At 48.1% G+C, this 18,065-nt stretch overlaps 1 protein-coding gene across 12 annotated transcripts in view; it reads right to left on the bottom strand.

The window, feature by feature from the left end:
• Nucleotides 1–18,065, bottom strand: part of KYAT1 (kynurenine aminotransferase 1) — a 48,119-nt gene that overhangs the window by 23,356 nt on the left and 6,698 nt on the right. The window contains exon 2 of one of the 12 annotated variants that reach the window (XM_063594150.1): nt 15,434–15,539. The exons of the other annotated variants lie outside the window; for them this stretch is intronic. Coding sequence (XP_063450220.1) covers nt 15,434–15,436 — 3 coding nt within the window. The 5' untranslated portion in view covers nt 15,437–15,539. The remainder of the gene's footprint in view (nt 1–15,433; nt 15,540–18,065) is intronic. 12 annotated transcript variants of the gene reach the window in all.

The raw sequence follows: 18,065 nt of genomic DNA, 5'->3' as shown, positions 1-18,065 counted from the left end.
AGAAAGCCGCAGGGACCTCTGCCTTGGAAAGCCGCGTGTTGTCCAAGGTTTCTCCCCATGTGATAATCTGAAATATGGCCTCGTGGGATGAGAAAGACCTGACTGTCCTCCAGCCCAACACCCGTAAAGGGTCTGTGCTGAGGTAGATTAGTAAAAGAGGAAAGCCTCTTGAAGTTGAGATAGAGGAAGGCCACTGTCTCCTGCCTGCCCCTGGGAACTGAATGTCTTGGTATAAAACTTGATTATACATTTGTTCAATTCTGAGATAGGAGAAAAAGCGCCCTATGGCGGGAGGCGAGACATGTTGGCAGCAATGCTGCCTTGTTATTCTTTACTCCACTGAGATGTTTGGGTGGAGAGAAACATAAATCCGGCCTACATGCACATGCAGGCATAGTACCTCCCCTTGAACTTAATTATGACATAGATTCTTTTGCTCACATGTTTTTTTGCTGACCTTCTCCTTATTATCACCCTGCTCTCCTACTGCATTCCTCTTGCTGAGATAATAAAAATAATAATCAATAAAAAGTGAGGAAACTCAGAAACCGATGCTGGTGCAGGTCTTTGATATGCTGCTTGCCAGTCTCCTGGGCCCACTGTTGTCTCTATACTTCGTCTCTGTGTCTTATTTCTTTTCTCAGTCTCTCGTCCCACCTGACAAGATACCCACAGGTGTGGAGGGACAGGCCACCCCTTCACTCAGCTTCCCAAAGTGCTGAAATTACATGTGTGAGCCATGTGCCCTGCCCCATACACAAAAATTAATTCAAAGTGAATCACATAACTAAATGTATGGGCTGGGGACGGTGGCTCATGCCTGTAATCCCAGCACTTTTGGAGGCCGAGGCAGGCGGATCATAAGGTCAGGAGATCGAGACCATCCTGGCTAACACAATGAAACCCCGTCTCTACTAAAAATACAAAAAATTAGCTGGGCGTGGTGGTGGGCACCTGCAGTCCCAGCTGCTCTGGAGGCTGAGGCAGGAGAATGGCGTGAAGCCGGGAGGCGGAGCTTGCAGTGAGCAGAGATCACGCCACTGCACTCCAGCCTGGGCGACAGAGCGAGACTCCGTCTCAAAACAAAAACAAAAACAAAAACAAAACTAAATATATGAACTAAAACAAGAAAACTAGAAGAAAACATAGGAATAAATCTCTGTGACCTTGGGGTTCTCAGACATAACATCCAAAGCATACACAACAAAAGAAAAAATAAACTGGACCTCATCAAAATTAAGAACTTTTGTGCTTCAAGGATACCCATTAAGAAAATGAAAAGACAGCCCATGGAATGGAAGGAAATATCTGCAAATCATAAATCTGAATGTTTCCAAAAAAGATATACAAACAGCCAAGGCTGGGCACGGTGGCTCACGTCTGTAATCCCAGCACTTTGGGAGGCTGAGGTGGGTGGGTCACCTGAGGTCAGGAGTTTGAGACCAGCCTGGCCAACACGACAAAACCCCATCTCTACCAAAAATACAAAAATTAGCTGGGCGAGGTCGCTTGCACCTGTAGTCCCAGCTACTTGGGAGGCTGAGGCAGGAGAATGTCGTGAACCCAGGAGGCCGAACCTGCAGTGAGCTGAGATCGCGCCACTGCACTCCAGCCTGGGCAACAGAGGGAGACTCCGTCTCAAAAAAAAAAAAAAAGTTACTCTCAGCTGGGTGCGGTGGCTCGCACCTGTAATCCCAGCACTTTGGGAGGCTGAGGTGGGTGGATCACCTGAGGTCAGGAGTTTGAGACCAGCTTGGTCAACATGGTGAAACCCCATCTCTACTAAAAATACAAAAATTAGCTGGGTGTGGTGGCGCATGCCTGTAATCCCAGCTACTCAGGAGGCTGAGACAGGATAATTGCTTGAACCCAGGAGGTGGAGGTTGCAGTGAGCCGAGATCGTGCTGGTGAGCCACCTTGCCCAGCCATTTTTTTTTTTTTTGAGACAGAATCTCGCTCTGTCGCCCAGGCTGGAGCGCAGTGGCGCGATCTCGGCTCACTGCAAGCTCTGCCTCCCAGGTTCACACCATTCTCCTGCCTCAGCCTCCTAAGTAGCTGGGACTACAGGTGCTCGCCATCACACCCAGCTAATTTTTTGTATTTTTAGTAGAGACGGGGTTTCACCGTGTTAGCCAGGATGGTCTCGATCTCCTGACCTCGTGACCCACCCGCCTCGGCCTCCCAAAGTGCATGAGAGGGGATTTATAGGGAAATTGACTCACGCAATTAATGGAGGCTGAGAAGTCCCCTGAGAGACTATTTGCAAGAGGTGCCAATAGCGTGGCTCAGTCCAAGTCTGCAAGCCTCAGAACCAGGGACACCACTGGGGTAATTCTCAGTCCAAGGCTGAAGAGCCTAGAGTTTTGATATCCAAAGGGCAGGAGAAGGAGAATCTTCCAGCTCCAGGAGAGACAGAGACAGAAAGAGGAAAATCTTTTCTCCTCTTTTGTTTTTATTCAAGCCGTGAACCAATTGCATAGTGCCACCCACATTGAGAGCGGATCTTCCCCACTCAGTCCACTGACTCCCACGCCAATCTCCTCTGGAAACACCCTCACAGACACAACCAGAAGTCATGTTTCACCATTCTCTAGGTATTCCTTACTCCAGTCCAGCTGCCACCTAACATTAACCAGCAGCACACATCCACGCTGCCAGACATTCGTCAGTTGCAGTTCAGGTTTTCCCACCCAGGTGCTGATTCCAGGGAAGATTTCTGCTCTGGCAAATCATGATTCTCTGTATCTACCTTTCTGCCTCTCCAGTTTGGGGGCAGCAGGTTACCCTGTGACCTAATTTTCTGATGAACTGAAAAAGAGCTGCTGGTTTTTCAGTTTGTTCAGCCTTTTCTTTTTTTTTTTGAAACGGAGTCTTGCTTTGTCGCCCAGGGTGGAGTGCAGTTGCGCAATCTCGACTCACTGCAAGCTCCGCCTCCTGGGTTCAAGCGATTCTCCTGCCTCAGCCTAAGTAGCTGGGATTACAGTCGCATTCCACCATGCCTGGCTAATTTTTGTATTTTTAGTAGAGATGGGGTTTCACTATGTTGGTCAGACTGGTCTCGAACTCCTGACCTTAGGTGATCTGCCCACCTCGGCCTCCCAAAGTGCTGGGATTACAGTTGTGAGCCACTGCCTCCGGCCCACACGCATTTATTAAGTTTACCATCTTATATGGGCATGGTTTGTGGTTCCCCAAAACAAGCACAATAGTAATATCAAAGATCACTGATCACAGATCACCGTTATCAGATATAATGATAATGATAAAGTTTGAACTATTGTGGGAATTACACACAGACCCTAAGGGAGCACATTCTGTTGGAACAATGGGAACAATAGACTTGCTTGGTGCAAGGTTCTCACAAAGCTTCAATTTGCAAAGACCGTGATATCTGCCAAACGCAATACAATGAAATGTGGCTCGTTTGTTACAACCGCCTTAGGAATCAAATCCAAGGTGATGGGGTTGGGCTGTGTCCCCACCCAAATCTCATCTTGAATTGCAGTTCTCATAATTCCCACGTGTCCTGGGAGGGACCCAGTGGGAGGTAATTGAATCATGGGGGCAGTTACCCCCATGCTGCTGTGCTGGCGATAATGAGTGAGTTCTCATGAGAGCTGATGGTTTTATAAAGAGCTTTTCCCCCTTTGCTCAGCAGTTCTCTCTCCGGCCACCATGTGAAGAACGTGTTTGCTTCCCCTTCTGCCATGATTTTGTTTCCTGAGGCCTCCCCAGCCATGAGGAACTGTGAGTCAATTAAACCTCTTTCCTTTATAAATGACCCAGTCTTGCACAGTTCTTTATAGCAGTGGGAGAATGGGCTAATACACAAGGCGATGCCAGAGCTCACCCTCTCATTCCTTAGATTTGAGAGCGGTTCCCAGGAGAGGCCTGAAGTATGTACTCTGACCCCTGAAACTAAGTACCTGTGCCTTGAGCAACAAAAGGTAGTGTTACTGCCATCCCAGGAGGGACATTCCTTGGTGTCACCTCAAGGGAGGGAGTCTGGTGCTTTAGCTCAGGTAACTCAGCTAAAGGGACGAGTGGCCCAAGGGCAGGCCAAAGCCCAGGGCTGGTCATGGGAGGCACCCTGTGCCCTCTGCCTGTTCTATGAAGACCAACTATCCGCTGGCCCAGGACTGAGGGGTGTCTTGGGATGGGAACCATCCTGGGCCAAAGGGTCCCTTTAGGTTAGCCATTTCCTGTCCTAGACCCAACATCCTGCTACTTCTTCTAGGACTAGAGGAGGAGCTGGATTTCACCCTACCGGGACCCTCTCTACTGCTTTCTGACCACTGAGTTAAAAACCCACAGTTGCCTGGTAGGTCAATTCTCTCTCTGACACTCTCCCCCACATCGGACTCTGTGTCCATCAAATCAGTCTTTTTTTCCTGAAGTGACAACATTCTAAGTCATGTCTTCATCATCTCAAGTGAATTGAGCTAATTTTTGTATTTTTTGTAGAGATGTGGTCTCACTGTGTTGCCCAGGCTTGTCTCAAACTCCTGGGCTCAAGGCATCCTCCTGCCGCAGCGTCCCAGTGCTGGGATTACAAATGTGAGCCACTGTACCTGGCCAAGAATAATATTAATAATACAACCAGCTTTAATTTACTAGGACTCACTCTGTCCCAATACTTTTGTCACTGGATCCTTTCAACAACTCTGTAAAGCAAGTGCCATCCTCACCCTCATTAACAGGTGAGGAAATTCCTAACATATTAAAATAACAACACTTACATTGAGCTCCTGCAGGCCTTATAGCAGATTGTAAACCTGGTGCCAGCACAGGGCAGAAACTCAGGAGAAACAGATCCCAGCTGTGGCCCTCTTCTCTGCCCTGCCCCAGGCTTGGCCCCTTGCCTTCTCTGGGCACTGCCAGTTCTCAGGAAAGGCGGTGCCTTCTATGTGTCCAGATCACTGGCTCCATGGGGGTCAAGGAGCTGGGTGGCACCTGTGCTGGACACGGATATGCTTAAACAATCTTGCAGCCTTGGGGCTGGGGCTGGAAACCAGGATCGGCTTCCATTGCAGGGGACTGGCAGTGCATCGGGCCTATGTGTGGCCAGGTAAGACTGCGCATAGGAGTGAATGTTGGTTTGTTTGTTTTTTGACACAAGTCTCGCCCTATCACCCAGGCTGGAGTGCAATGGCATGATCTCGGCTCCCTGCAACCTCTGCCTCCCAGGTTCAAGTGATTCTCATGCCTCAGCCTCCCGAGTGGCTGGGATTACAGACGCGCACCACCATGCCCAGGTAATTTTTTTGTGTGTCTTTTAGAGATGGGGTTTCACCATGTTGGCCAGGATGGTCTTGAACTCCTGACCTCATGATCCGCCCGCCTCGGCCTCCCAAAGTGCTGAGATTACAGGCATGAGCCACCATGCCCAGCCAGAAGTGAATGTTATGTTGCACCCTCCACAGGGTAGGTCTGTTCTATTACCACACCCAGGATCAGGCCCCAAGTAGACACACTAGGAGGACGGCAGTGCTGAGAGACGGGGGAAGGATTAGAACACAGGCTTTGATGACCTTGGCAGTGTGACGTGAGGCAAGCCATTTTACCTCTCTGAACATCAATTTTCTATGCATGAAATAAATAATAATAATCCATGGAGGCTGGGCATGGTGGCTCACACCTGTAATCCCAGCATTTTGGGAGGCTGAGGTGGGCAGATCGCTTGAGCTCAGAAGTTCAAGACTAGCCTGGGCAACATAACAACACCCTTTCTCTACAAAAAAACAAAACAAAACAAAACAAAACAACAAAAGGATCCAAATACAAGAGCTTGCACCTGAGCATGTGCACACATCTCTGTGTCTGTGTCTGTGAGCTTATGGGTGTGGTGAAGGTAGGTTCCAGGAACTTAGGAGGGAGGGAGGGAGGGAGAAGCCATAAGGGGTTCTCAGCCAAGAGCAGAAGGGTACAGGGGGCCACGTAGGCTGCCTTAACCCAGCAACTTGGCCAGGTTGGTTGGGAGCAACTTGGGGGCTTGTGGGTGTGTTATTCCCGAGTCGGCCAGCAGGGGGCGCAAGGAGCCAGGCCCCTCGTGGCTTTAGCTTGCTGGCCCAGGTCACAGGGCAACCTGCTGGCCCCAGGAGGGGACTACGCCTCACTTCACACAGGAGGCCCAAAGCAGGGAGGGTGCTGCTCCAGGTTCCCGCATAAGGCAGGACTCCTGACCTCCCAGGCACGCCTCCCTCCAATGCCCTGCGCCTCACCCCTTTTCTAGGAAGCAGGCCTTCCCTAGTCAGCCCCTCAACAGCCCTGGCAGTCACCTTTTATTTACCACACGCTTTCCTGTGCTAGGTGCCCCGTGGAGCCCTACAGGTCCCACCACTTAAAAATGTTTTTCAGGCCGGGCGCGGTGGCTCACGCCTGTCATCCCAGCACTTCGGGAGGCCGAGGCGGGTGGATCACAATGTCAGGAGATCGAGACCGTCCTGGCTAACACGGTGAAACCCCGTCTCTACTAAAAATACGAAAAAAAAATTAGCCAGGCATGGTGGCGGGTGCCTATAGTCCCAGCTACTTGGAAGGCTGAGGCAGGAGAATGTTGTGAACCCGGGAGGCGAAGATTGTAGTGAGCCGAGATTGCGCCATTGCACTCCAGCCTGGGCGACAGAGCGAGACTCTGTCTCAAAAAAAAAAAAAAAAAAAAAGTTTTTCATTTAAAAATTTTTGGTAAAATACACATATCATAAACTTTACCATCTTAACTATGTACAGGTATACAGTTTTGGAAACTGTTTTCATCTTGTAAAACTGAAACTCTGTACCCATTAAACAATTACATCCCTTTACCCTCTGGCCCATAGCCCAGCCCATTTGCTGTCTCTACGATTTTGACTACTTGAAATCAGGTCCCATCACTTTTATTATTTATTTACTTATTTTTTGGGGGACAAAGTCTTGCTGTGTCGCCCAGGCTGAAGTGCAGCAGCGCGATCTCAGCTCTCTGCAACCTCCGCCTCCCATGTTCAAGTGATTCTTGTGCTTCAGCCTCCCGAGTAGCTGGGACTACAGTTGTGCACCACCATGTCCAGCTAATTTTTGTATTTTTAGTAGAGACAGGGTTTCACCATGTTGACCAGGCTGGTCTAGAACTCCTGACCTCAAGTGATCCGCCTGCCTAGGCCTCCCAAAGTGCTGGGATTAGAGGTGTGAGTCACTGCTCCTGGCTTCCCATCACTTTTAATCCTATAAGAAAGATTCCTTCAAGAGGCTAAGTGGTCAGGTACAGTGGCTTATGCCTGCAAGAGAGGCCAAGGCAGGAGGATCCCTTGAGCCCAGGAGTTTGAGACCAGCCTGGGCAACGTAGTGAGACCCAATCTCTACAAAAAATAATAAATTATCTGGGAGTGGTGGTGCACGTCTGTAGTCCCAGCTACTCGGGAGGCTGAGGTGGGAGGATCACTTGAGCCTGGAGGTTGGGGCTGAAGTGAGCCATAATTGCACCACTGCACTCCAGCCTGAGCGACAAAGCAAGACCATGTCCCTCCCCACATCCCTCCCACACCAAAAAAAAAAAAAAAAAAAAAAGGCTAAGTCACACACCCAAGGCCACAGCTAACAAGTAGCAGAGCCTACATATATATATATAATTTTTTTTTTTTTTTGAGACGGAGTTTCGCTCTTGTTGCCCAGGCTGGAGTGCAATGGTGCGATCTTGGCTCACTGCAACCTCTGTCTCCTGGGTTCAAGCAATTCTCGTGCCTCAGCCACCCAAGTAGCTGGGATTACAGGCATGCACCACCACACCAGGCTAATTTTGTATTTTTAGTAGGGGTGGGGTTTCACTACGTTGTCCAGGCTGGTCTCAAACTCCTGACGTCAGGTGATCCACCCACCTCGGCCTCCCAAAGTGCTGGGATTACAGGCGTGAGCCACCACACCCAGCACAGAGCCAATATTTGAACTCAGGACTCTGACTCCTACTTTCCAAAAGCCAAAGCAGCACAGATGCATGGATGCTCAATGGGAAATGAGAGAATTTGGTCCAGTTGCTCACATTTTATTGATGGGGATACTGATAACCAGGGATGGGGAACTGACCCACCCAGATTTCCCAGGACCAGGTTAGCGAAGTCCCAGTCCTGACATTCTTCTCATCCTAATAGGCTGGCTCTTCCAATGGGCGTTATGCACCTGGCACAGAGCAGCTGCTCAATAAACCTGCAGAATGAGAATGAATGTCTATCGCTTGCACCAGACTGTAAGCTTTGTTAGAACAAAGATTCTCTTCTGTTCATCTTTTTATTCTCAACATCTTGCACAGAGCCTGCCATATGGTAAGTGTACATCTCTTCAGTGAATTCCTATTATGTGCTATTCATTCCCTAAGCTAGCCACCATGTATACAAGGGTGATAGGATACCTTCCTTTCCTCCAAGGAGCGCACAATCTAATCAAGGAGACAAACAAGTAACTGGGCCATTTTAATACAATATGAGCCTTAATATGCAAATATTTGTATAAATCGACAACAAAAGACCAGCATCTCAATAAGAAAAAGTGTGAAAAAGATATAAATGGGAAATTCACAAAAGCAAATAGTCGCTGGGTGTGGTGGCTCACGCCTGTAATCCCAGCACTTTGGGAGGATGAGGCAGGCGGATCACCTGAGGTCAGGAGTTTGAGACCAGCCTGGCCAACATGGTGAAACCCTGTCTCTACTAAAATACAAAAATTAGCCGGGTGTGGTGGCAGGCGCCTGTAATCCCAGCTACTGGGGAAGCTGAGGTGAGATAATCACTTGAACCTGGGAAGTGGAGGTTGCAGTGAGCTGAGATCATGCCATTGCACTCCAGCCTGGGCAACAGAGCGAGACTCTGTCTCAAAAAAAAAAAAAGAAAAAGTCGCCAGGCGCAGTGGCTCATGCCTGTAATCCCAGCACTTTAGGAGGCTAAGGCGGGCAGATCACTTGAGGCCAGGTGTTCAAGACCAGCCTGGCCAACATGGTGAAACCCTGTCTCTACTAAAAATATAAAAAATATTAGCCGTGATGTGCGCCTGTAATCCCAGCTGCTTGGGAGGCTGAGGCAGGAGAATCGCTTGAACCCAGGAGGCGGAGGTTGCGGTGAACTGAGATCGTGCCACTGCACTCCAGTCTGGGTGACAGAGCGAGACTCTGTCTCAAAAAAAAAAAAAAGTCAATAACCTTGAAAGGATGCTGAAAATTAGTTATAATTAGTGATACGTAAATGAAAGTGAAGTACGATTTTTTGCCTCTCAGATGGGCGAAGACAAACTTGAGACCCACCAAACTGATCCTACAATGTACTAAAAGGTGAGAATTTGTGATTTGAAAAGCAAGCACTAGGTTAAGAGTGTTCACTGGTATAAGTTTTGGAGGGCAATTTAATAATATACCACTCTTTGATTCAACACTTCCTCTCCTAAAAGTTTTTTGTTTGTTTGTTTTGAGACAGGGTCTTGCTCTGTCACTCAGTCTGGAGTGCAGTGGCACAATTATGGCTCATTGCAGCTTACACCTCCGGGGCTCAAGCCATCCTCCCACCTCAGCTTCCCAAGTAGCTGGGACCACAGGTGCACGCCACCATGCTGGGCTAACTTTTTATTTTTAGTAGAGACAAGGTCTGACTACATTGCCCAGGTTGGTCTTGTACTGCTGGGCTCAAGCAGTTCTCCTGCCTTGACCTCTCAAAGTGCTGGGATTACAGGTGTGAGCCAGTGCACCCAGCCCTAAAAGCTGATCTTACAGGAATATTCACACATATATACAAAAATATACACTTGGATGATTAACGCAGCACTGAGCATGAGAGAAAAAAACTGGAGGCAATCTGATATCCATCAACCTGGGGCTAGTTCAGTGTCGCTGTATCACAATATCACTGTATCACTGCGTGGTTTAACCATAGAATGAACCCATTGTGCAACCACTAAAAGGAATAAGATTGCTTTTAGCAGTCTGACGTGGAAAGATATTCAGGTTATGTGAAAAATGCAGGTTGATTTCAAAACTTATTGCAAAGGTTTTTTTGTTTGTTTGTTTGAGACGGAGTCTCGCTCTGTCACCCAGGCTGGAGTGCAGTGGCGCGATCTTGGCTCACTGCAAGCTCTGCCTCCCGGGTTCACGCCATTCTCCTGCCTCAGCCTCCTGAGTAGCTGGGACTACAGGCGCCCACCACCACGCCCAGCTAATTTTTTTGTATTTTTAGTAGAGACGGGGTTTCACCATGTTAGCCAGGATGGTCTCGATCTCCTGACCTCGTGAGCCACCCGCCTTGGCCTCCCAAAGTACTGGGATTACAGGCGTGAGCCACTGCGCTCAGCCCTGCAAAGCTTATAATTAGAATAGTGTGGTATTACCATAAAGACAGACATAGACCCATGGAATAAAATTGAGAGCCCAGTAATAAACCCAAACATCTATGGCCCACTAATTTTTTTTTTTTTTTTGAGTCAGAGTCTCACTCTGTTGCCCAGGCTGCAGTGCAATGGCACGATCTTGGTTCACTGTAGCCTCTGCCGATTCTTGTGCCTCAGCCTCCTGAGTAGCCGGAACTATAGGTGATCCACCCACCTCGGCCTCCCAAAGTGCTGGGATTACAGGCGTGAGCCATCATGCCCAGCCTGGCCCACTGATTTTTTTTTCCTTTTTTTCTTTGGTGAGACAGGGTCTCATTCTGTAGCCCAGGCTGGAGAACAGTGGTGTGTGCAATCACGGTTCATGTAGCCTCGACATCCTGAGCTCAGGTGATTCTCTCACCTCAGTCTCCCAAGTAGCTGGACTTTTTTTTTCTTTTTTTCCTTTTTTTGAGACAGGGTCTCGCTCTGTCACCCAGGATGGAGTGCAGTGGTGCGATCACGGCTCACTACAGCCTTGTTCTCATAGAGTCAAGCAATCTTCCTGCCTCAATTTCCTGAGTAGCTGGGACTACAGGCACATGCCACCATGCCTGGCTAATTTTTTTTTTTTTTTTTTTGAGATGGAGTCTTGCTCTGTTGCCAGGCTAGAGTGCTGTGGCGCGATCTCGGCTCACTACAACCTCTGCCTCTGGGATTCAAGCGATTCTCCTGCCTCAGCCTCCTGAGTAGCTGGGACTATAGGCGCACACCACCATGCCCAGCTACGTTTTGTATTTTTAGTAGAGACGGGGTTTCACCATGTTGGCCAGGATGGTCTCGATCTCCTGACCTCATGATCTGCCCACCTTGGCCTCCCAAAGTGTTAGGATTACAGGCGTGAGCCACTGTGCCTGGCCAATTTTTTAATTTTTTGTAGAGACGGGGGTCTCACTATGTTGCCCAGGCTGGTCTCAAATTTCTGGACTCAAGCAATACAAAGGCCTTGGCCTCCCAAAGTGCTGGGATTACAGGTGGGAACCACTGCGCCTGGCCTTATTGATTTTTGACAAGGGCACCAAGCCTGTTTTTTTTGTTTGTTTGTTTGTTTTTGTTTTTTTTTGAGATGGAGTCTTGCTCTGTTGCCTAGGCTGGAGTGCAATGGCACAATCTCAGCTCACTACAAGCTCTGCCTCCCGGGTTCAAGCCATTCTCCTGCCTCAGCCTCCTGCATAGCTGGGACTACAGGCATGAGCCACCACGCCCGGCTAATTTTTTGTATTTTTAGTAGAGACGGGGTTTCACCGTGTTAGCCAGGGTGGTCTTGATCTCCTGACCTCGTGATCTGCCCGCCTCGGCCTCCCAAAGTGCTGGGATTACTGGCGTGAGCCACCGCACCCGGCACCAAGCCCATTTAATAGAGGAAAAAATAGTCTCTTCAACAAAGGGTGCTGGGACAACTGGATATTTACATATAAAAGAATGAAGCAGGAGTTTCACCTTGTTCCATCTACAAAAATTAACTCAAAATAAACCAACAACTTCGAAAATTTTTATTGCAGAGATGGGGTCTCACCACGTTGCCCAGGCTGGGCTTTAACTCCTGGCCTCTAGCAATCCTCCCGTTTTGGCCTCCCAAAGTGCTTGGATTACAGGTGTGAGCCATTGTGCCCAGCCTGATCACATTCTTGATAATGTACTTTTTTTTTTTTTTTTGAGACAGAGTCTCACTCTGTCGCCCAGGCTAGAGTGCAGAGGCGTGATCTTAGCTCACTGCAACCTCTGCCTCCTGGGTTCAAGCGATTCTCCTGCCTCAGCCTCCCGAGTAGCTGGGACTACAGGTGTTCGCCACTACGCCCAGCTAATTTTTGTATTTTTAGTGGAGACAGGGTTTCGCCATGTTGGCCAGGCTGGTCTTGAAATCCTGACCTCAGGTGATTCCCCCCGCCTCAGCCTCCCAAAGTGCTGCAATTACCCGGGCCCGGCAGATAATGTTCTTTGGTACACAAAACTTTTTAATTTTTATGAAGTCCAAATATAGAAGTACCTTACAACCTAGCAATTTCACTCCTAGGTATATACCCAAAAGAACTGAAAACATATGTCCACACAGAAACATGTACACAAATGTTTATATCAACAGTATTCATCATAGCCAACAGGTGAAAAAAACCCAAATTGTCCATCAATGGATGAATGGATAAATTGTAACATATCTGTACCATGGAATATTATTCAGCCACGAAAAGGAATGAAATATGTGCTGACACATGCTGTAACTTAGATGAACCTCAAAAATATATTAAGTGAGGCCGGGGCGACATGGCTGATGACTATAATCTCTGCACTTTGGAAGGCTGACGTGGGAGGATCATTGTTTGACACCAGCCTGGGAAACACGGCAAAACCTTGTTTCTACAAAAAATACAAAAATCAGCCAGGCGTGGTGGTGTGTGCCTGTAGTCCCAGATAATAAGATGGCTGAGGTGGGAGGATCGCTTGAGCCCGGGAAGTGGAGATTGCAGTGAGCTGAGGTCGTGACACTGCACTCCAGTCTGGACAACAGAGCAAGACCCTGTCACAAACAAACAGACAAAACACACTAAGTGAAAGAAGCCGGACAAAAAAGGTCACATAGCTATGATTCCTTTTCTGTGAAATATTCAGAATAACAAGTCTATAGAGACAGAAAGCAGATGAGTGGTAACCAGAGGACGGGGAGGAGGGAATGGGGAGTGACTATTTGATGGGTACGGAGTGTTTTCCTAAGGGAACGATAAAGTTTTGAAACTACAGTGACATAATGTTTGTACAACATTGTGAATGCACTAAATGCCACTGAATTGTATACCTTAAAATAGTTACTTGTATGTTAGGTGAATTTCACCTCAATTACAAAAAAAAAAAAAAAGTATGGTAATTTTTTAAAAGGGTTGAAGAACAATATAACCCATATACATTTTTTAAATTGTAGAGACAGGCTGGCCGCGGTGACTCACACCTGTAATCTCAGCAGTTCAGGAGGCAAAGGCGGGTAGATTGCTTGAGCTCAGGAGTTCGAGATCAGCCTGGGCAACATGGTGAAATCCCATCTCTACAAAAAATGCAAAAAATTAGCTGGCCACGGTGGTACATGTCTGTAGTCCCAGCTACTCGGGAAGCTGAGGTGGGAGGATTGCTTGAGCCCAGAAGGTTGAGGCTGCAGTGAGCCAAGATCGTGCCACTGTACTCCAGCTTGGGAGACAGAGTGAGACCTTGTCTTAAAACAAAACAAAACAAAACAAACAAAAACAAACAAAAAGGGCAGGTTGAAGAACAATATAACTCTATTTGCATTTTTTTTAATTGTAGAGAAAGCTGGATGTGGTGGCTCACACCTGGAAAGGTGGCTCACACCTGTAATATCAGCACTTTGAGAGGCCGAGGCAGGAGGACTGGAGCCCAGAATTTCCAGACCAGCCTGGGCAACATAACAAGACCTTGTCTCTACAAATAATTTTTTAAAAATTAGCTGGGTGTGGTGGTGCATGCCTGTGGTCCCAGCTACTCAGGAGGCTCAGCTGGGAGTATTGCTTGAGCCCAGGTAGTCGAGGCAGCAGTGAGCCATAATCACAGCACTGCATTCCAGCCTGGGTGACAGAGTGAGATCCTGTCTCAAAAAATAAACAAAATCAATTGTGGAGATACATATGTGAGGATGCATACATATATATATACACATACACATACATATTCAGGTAGTCTTTACTTTCCACAGTAGTGTGGCATTATAAAAATGACCATGTTGGCCGGGCGTGGTGGCTCATGCCTGTAATCCCAGCACTTTGGGAGGCTGAGGCGGGTGGATCATGAGGTCAAGAGATTAAGACCATCCTGGCCAACATGGTGAAAGCCTGTCTCTACTAAAAAAAATACAAAAATTAGCTGGGCATAGTGGCACACGCCTGTAGTCCCAGCTACTCCGGAGGCTGAGGCAGGAGAATCACTTGAACTGGGAGGCGGAGGTTGCAGTGAGCTGAGATCGTGCCACTGCACTGCAGCCTGGGCAACAAGAGCGAAACTCTGTCTCAAAAAAAAAAAAAAAAAAAAAAAAGACCATGTTGAATTGGCTGGGCACAGTGGCTCACACCTGTAATCCCAGCACTTTGGGAGGCTGAGGCGGGTGGATCACGAGGTCAGGAGATTGAGACCATCCTGGCTAACACGGTGAAACCCTGTCTCTACTAAAAATACAAAAAATTAGCCAGGCGTGGTGGCGTGCACCTGTAGTCCCAGCTACTCGGGAGGCTGAGGCAGGAGAATGGCATGAACCTGGGAGGTGGAGATTGCAGTGAGCCAAGATTGTGCCACTGCACTCCAGCCTGGGTGACAGAGCGAGACTCCGACTCAAAAAAAACAAAACAAAACAAAACAGAAAAAGACCATGTTGGGCCAGGCGCAGTGGCTCATGCCTGTAATCCCAGCACTTTGGGAGGCCGAGGTGGGCGGATCACCTGAGGTCAACATGGTGAAACCCCGTCTCTAATAAAATACAAAAAGTAGCTAGGAACGGTGGCACACACCTGTAATCCCGGCTACTCGGGAGGCTGAGACAGGAGACCAGCTTGAATTTGGGAGGCGGAGGTTGCAGTGAGCCAAGATCGCACCGTTTGCACTCTAGCCTGGGTGACAGAGTGAGACTCCGTCTCAAAAGAAAAAAAAAGACATGTTGGCCAGATGTGGTGGCTCAGGCCTGTAATCCTAGAACTTTGGGAGGCCGAGGCGGGCAGATCACTTGAGGTCAGGAGTTTGAAACCATCCTGGTCAACATGATGAAACCCCATCCCTACTGAAAATACAAAAAAAATTAGCCAGGCATGGTGGCATGTGCCTGTAATCGCAGCTACTTCGGAGGCTGAGGCAGGAGAATTGCTTGAACCCGGGAGGCAAAGATTCTAGTGAGCCGGGATCGCACTACTGCACTCCAGCCTGGGTGACAGAGTGAGACTCCATTTAAAAAAAAAAAAAAAAAAGACCATGTAAACTTAAATTGTGCAAAGAGAACTTAATAATCGAGAAAATTATTATTGGATAATAATAATTAATAAGACAATTGTTCTGTGACCTTTTAAAACTCTCTTACCATCTGTTAAAAATGTAGCCCAGGTGTGGTGGCTCATGCCTGTAGTCCCAGGACTTTGGGAGGCCAAGGCAGGAGGATGACTGGAGCCCGGGAATTGGAGACTAGCCTGGGCAACAAAGTGAGACTCTGTCATTTAAAAATAAAAAAGTATAGAAAATGAAAAAAAATAATAAAACTGATAAGAACTTAGTACACTGTAATTTAATATTAGCAACATTGAAAATTAAGACGTTTTCTTTCTTTATAAAAGTTTATCAAGGAAAAAATTTTATTGCGAATAGCTTGGGCCAGGCGCGATGGCTCACTCCTGTAATCCCAGCACTTTGGGAGGCCGGTAGGCAGGCAGATCATTTGAGGTCAGGAGTTTGAGATCAGGCTGGCCAACATGGTGAAATCCCGTCTCTACTAAAATTACAAAAAAAATTAGCTGGGTGTAGTGGCAGGTGCCTGTAATCCCATCCCTGCTACTTGGGAGGCTGAGGCAGGAGAATCGCTTGAACCTGAGAGACAGAGGTTGCAGTGAGCGGCACTGCACTCCACAGAGCGAGACTCCGTCTCAAAAAGAAAAAAAAAATTAAATACAAATACAAAAAATTAGCCGGGCGTGGTGATGCACACCTGTAATCCCAGCTACACGGAAGGCTGAGGCAGGAGAATCGCTTCAACCTGGGAGGCAGAGGTTGCAGTGAGCAGAGATCGCACCACTGCACTCCAGCCCGGGTGACAGAGCAAATCTCCGTCTCAAAAAAAAAAAAAAAAAATATTCTGAGGCCGGGCGTGGTGGTTCACACCTGTAACCCCAGCACTTTGGGAAGCCGAGGCAGGTGGATCACCTGAGGTCAGAAGTTCAAGACCAGCCTGGTCAACATGGTGAAACCCCGTCTCTATTAAATACACAAAAATTAGCCAGGCGTGGTGGCGGGCGCCTGTGATCCCAGCTACTCAGGAGGCTGAGACGGGAGAATCGCTTGAACCCAGGAGGCAGAGGTTGCAGTGAGCCGAGATCACGCCACTGCGCTCCAGCCTGGGCAACAAAAATGAAACTTTGTTCCAAAAAAAAAAAAGAATATTCTGAACTGAACAGTGCTGCAGTCTTCCAGTGGTTTAATTTAGGATACAGAATGAGCATTTCTTCTATGTTTGTTGCCAAGGCTGGAGTGCAGTGGTGTGATCTCGGCTCACTGCAGCCTCAACCTACCGGGCTCAGGAAATCCTCCCACCTCATTCTCCTGAGTTGCTGAGACAATAAGCACGAACCACCATGCTCAGCTATTTTTTTTTTTTTTTTGTAAAGATGGGGGTTTTACTATGTTGCTCAGGCTGATGTTGAACTCCTGGCATCAAGCAATCATCCTGCCTTAGCCTCCCAAAGTGCTGGGATTACAGGTGTGAGCCACTGCACCTGACATCTTCTATGTCTTGATGAATACGAGTCATCCTTAGTCATCCTTTGTTTTCAATGTTGTGAAATATCTCTGGGAGTTCCTGTTCTGTACATTTTGTGGTGAGATAATCCTGCCTTTTTTTTTTTTTTTTTGAGACGGAGTCTCGCTCTGTCACTCAGGCTGGAGTGCAGTGGCGTGATCTCGGCTCACTCCAATCTCTGCCTCCCAGGTTCAAACGATTCTCCTGCCTCAGCCTCCTGAGTAGCTGGGATTACAGGCACGCACCACCATGCCCGACTTATTTTTGTATTTTTAGTAGGGATGGGGTTTCACCATGTTGGCCAGGCTGGTCTCGAACTCCTGACCTCAAGTGATCTGCCCACCTCGGCCTCCCAAAGTGCTGGGATTACAGACGTGAGCCACTGCGCTCAGCCCAGGGAGTTCCTTTAATGTGAAGTTTTGCTGGTATTATTTCCTCTGGGTCATTATCTTTTTCTTTAGAACCACTTTCCTCATTTATGTTGATAAGTTTGCCTTCAAGAAGTTTCTCTGGATGCAGATCTCAAGTTTCCCAAACTGTGAACAGCTGCAGAGTTGCCATCCCCACAGCTAGCTATTTCTTCCATTATTCCATTTATGTTCAATTTGTTTTTGTTTTTGTTTTTGTTTTTTTTTGGTTTTTGTTTTTGAGATGGAGTCCTGCTGTGTGTGTCGCCCAGGCCGGAGTGCAGCTGTGTGACCTTGGCTCACTGGCGTGGTGGCTCACGCCTGTAATCCCAGCACTTTGGGAGGCCGAGGCAGACAGATCACTTGAGGTCAGGAGTTCGAGACCAGCCTGGCCAACATGGTGAAACCGCGTCTCTACAAAAATACAAAAATTAGCCGGGTGTGGTGGTGGGCACCTGTAGTCCCAGCTACTCGGGAGGCTGAGGCAGGAGAATCGCTTGAAGCCAAGAGGCAGAGGTTGCAGTGAGCCAAAATTGAGCCACTGCACTCCAGCCTGACAGCTGTCCAGGTGACAGAGCAAGACTCCGCTTCAAAAAAAAAAAAAAAAGATGTGTGGGAGAACTGCTGCAATGGAGGCAGCTCAGGTGATCTGGCAGCACCGAGGAGGCCCAGCACCACTAGGCATGGGGACCATAGCTGTGCTGAGGACCCTTCTGGGGTAGCTCTCAGGCATCTAAGATCTGAGGCCTCCCTGCTGCCAGGCCAGGGGCCAAGGGCTAGTGGCCTGTGCCGCCCTCCAA

Source organism: Pan paniscus, chromosome 11 (assembly GCF_029289425.2).
Source record: "Pan paniscus chromosome 11, NHGRI_mPanPan1-v2.0_pri, whole genome shotgun sequence".
NCBI classification, from domain to species: domain Eukaryota; kingdom Metazoa; phylum Chordata; class Mammalia; order Primates; family Hominidae; genus Pan; species Pan paniscus.
Note: the sequence above shows the minus strand (reverse complement) of the source record. Positions and strands in the feature narration are given on the sequence as shown.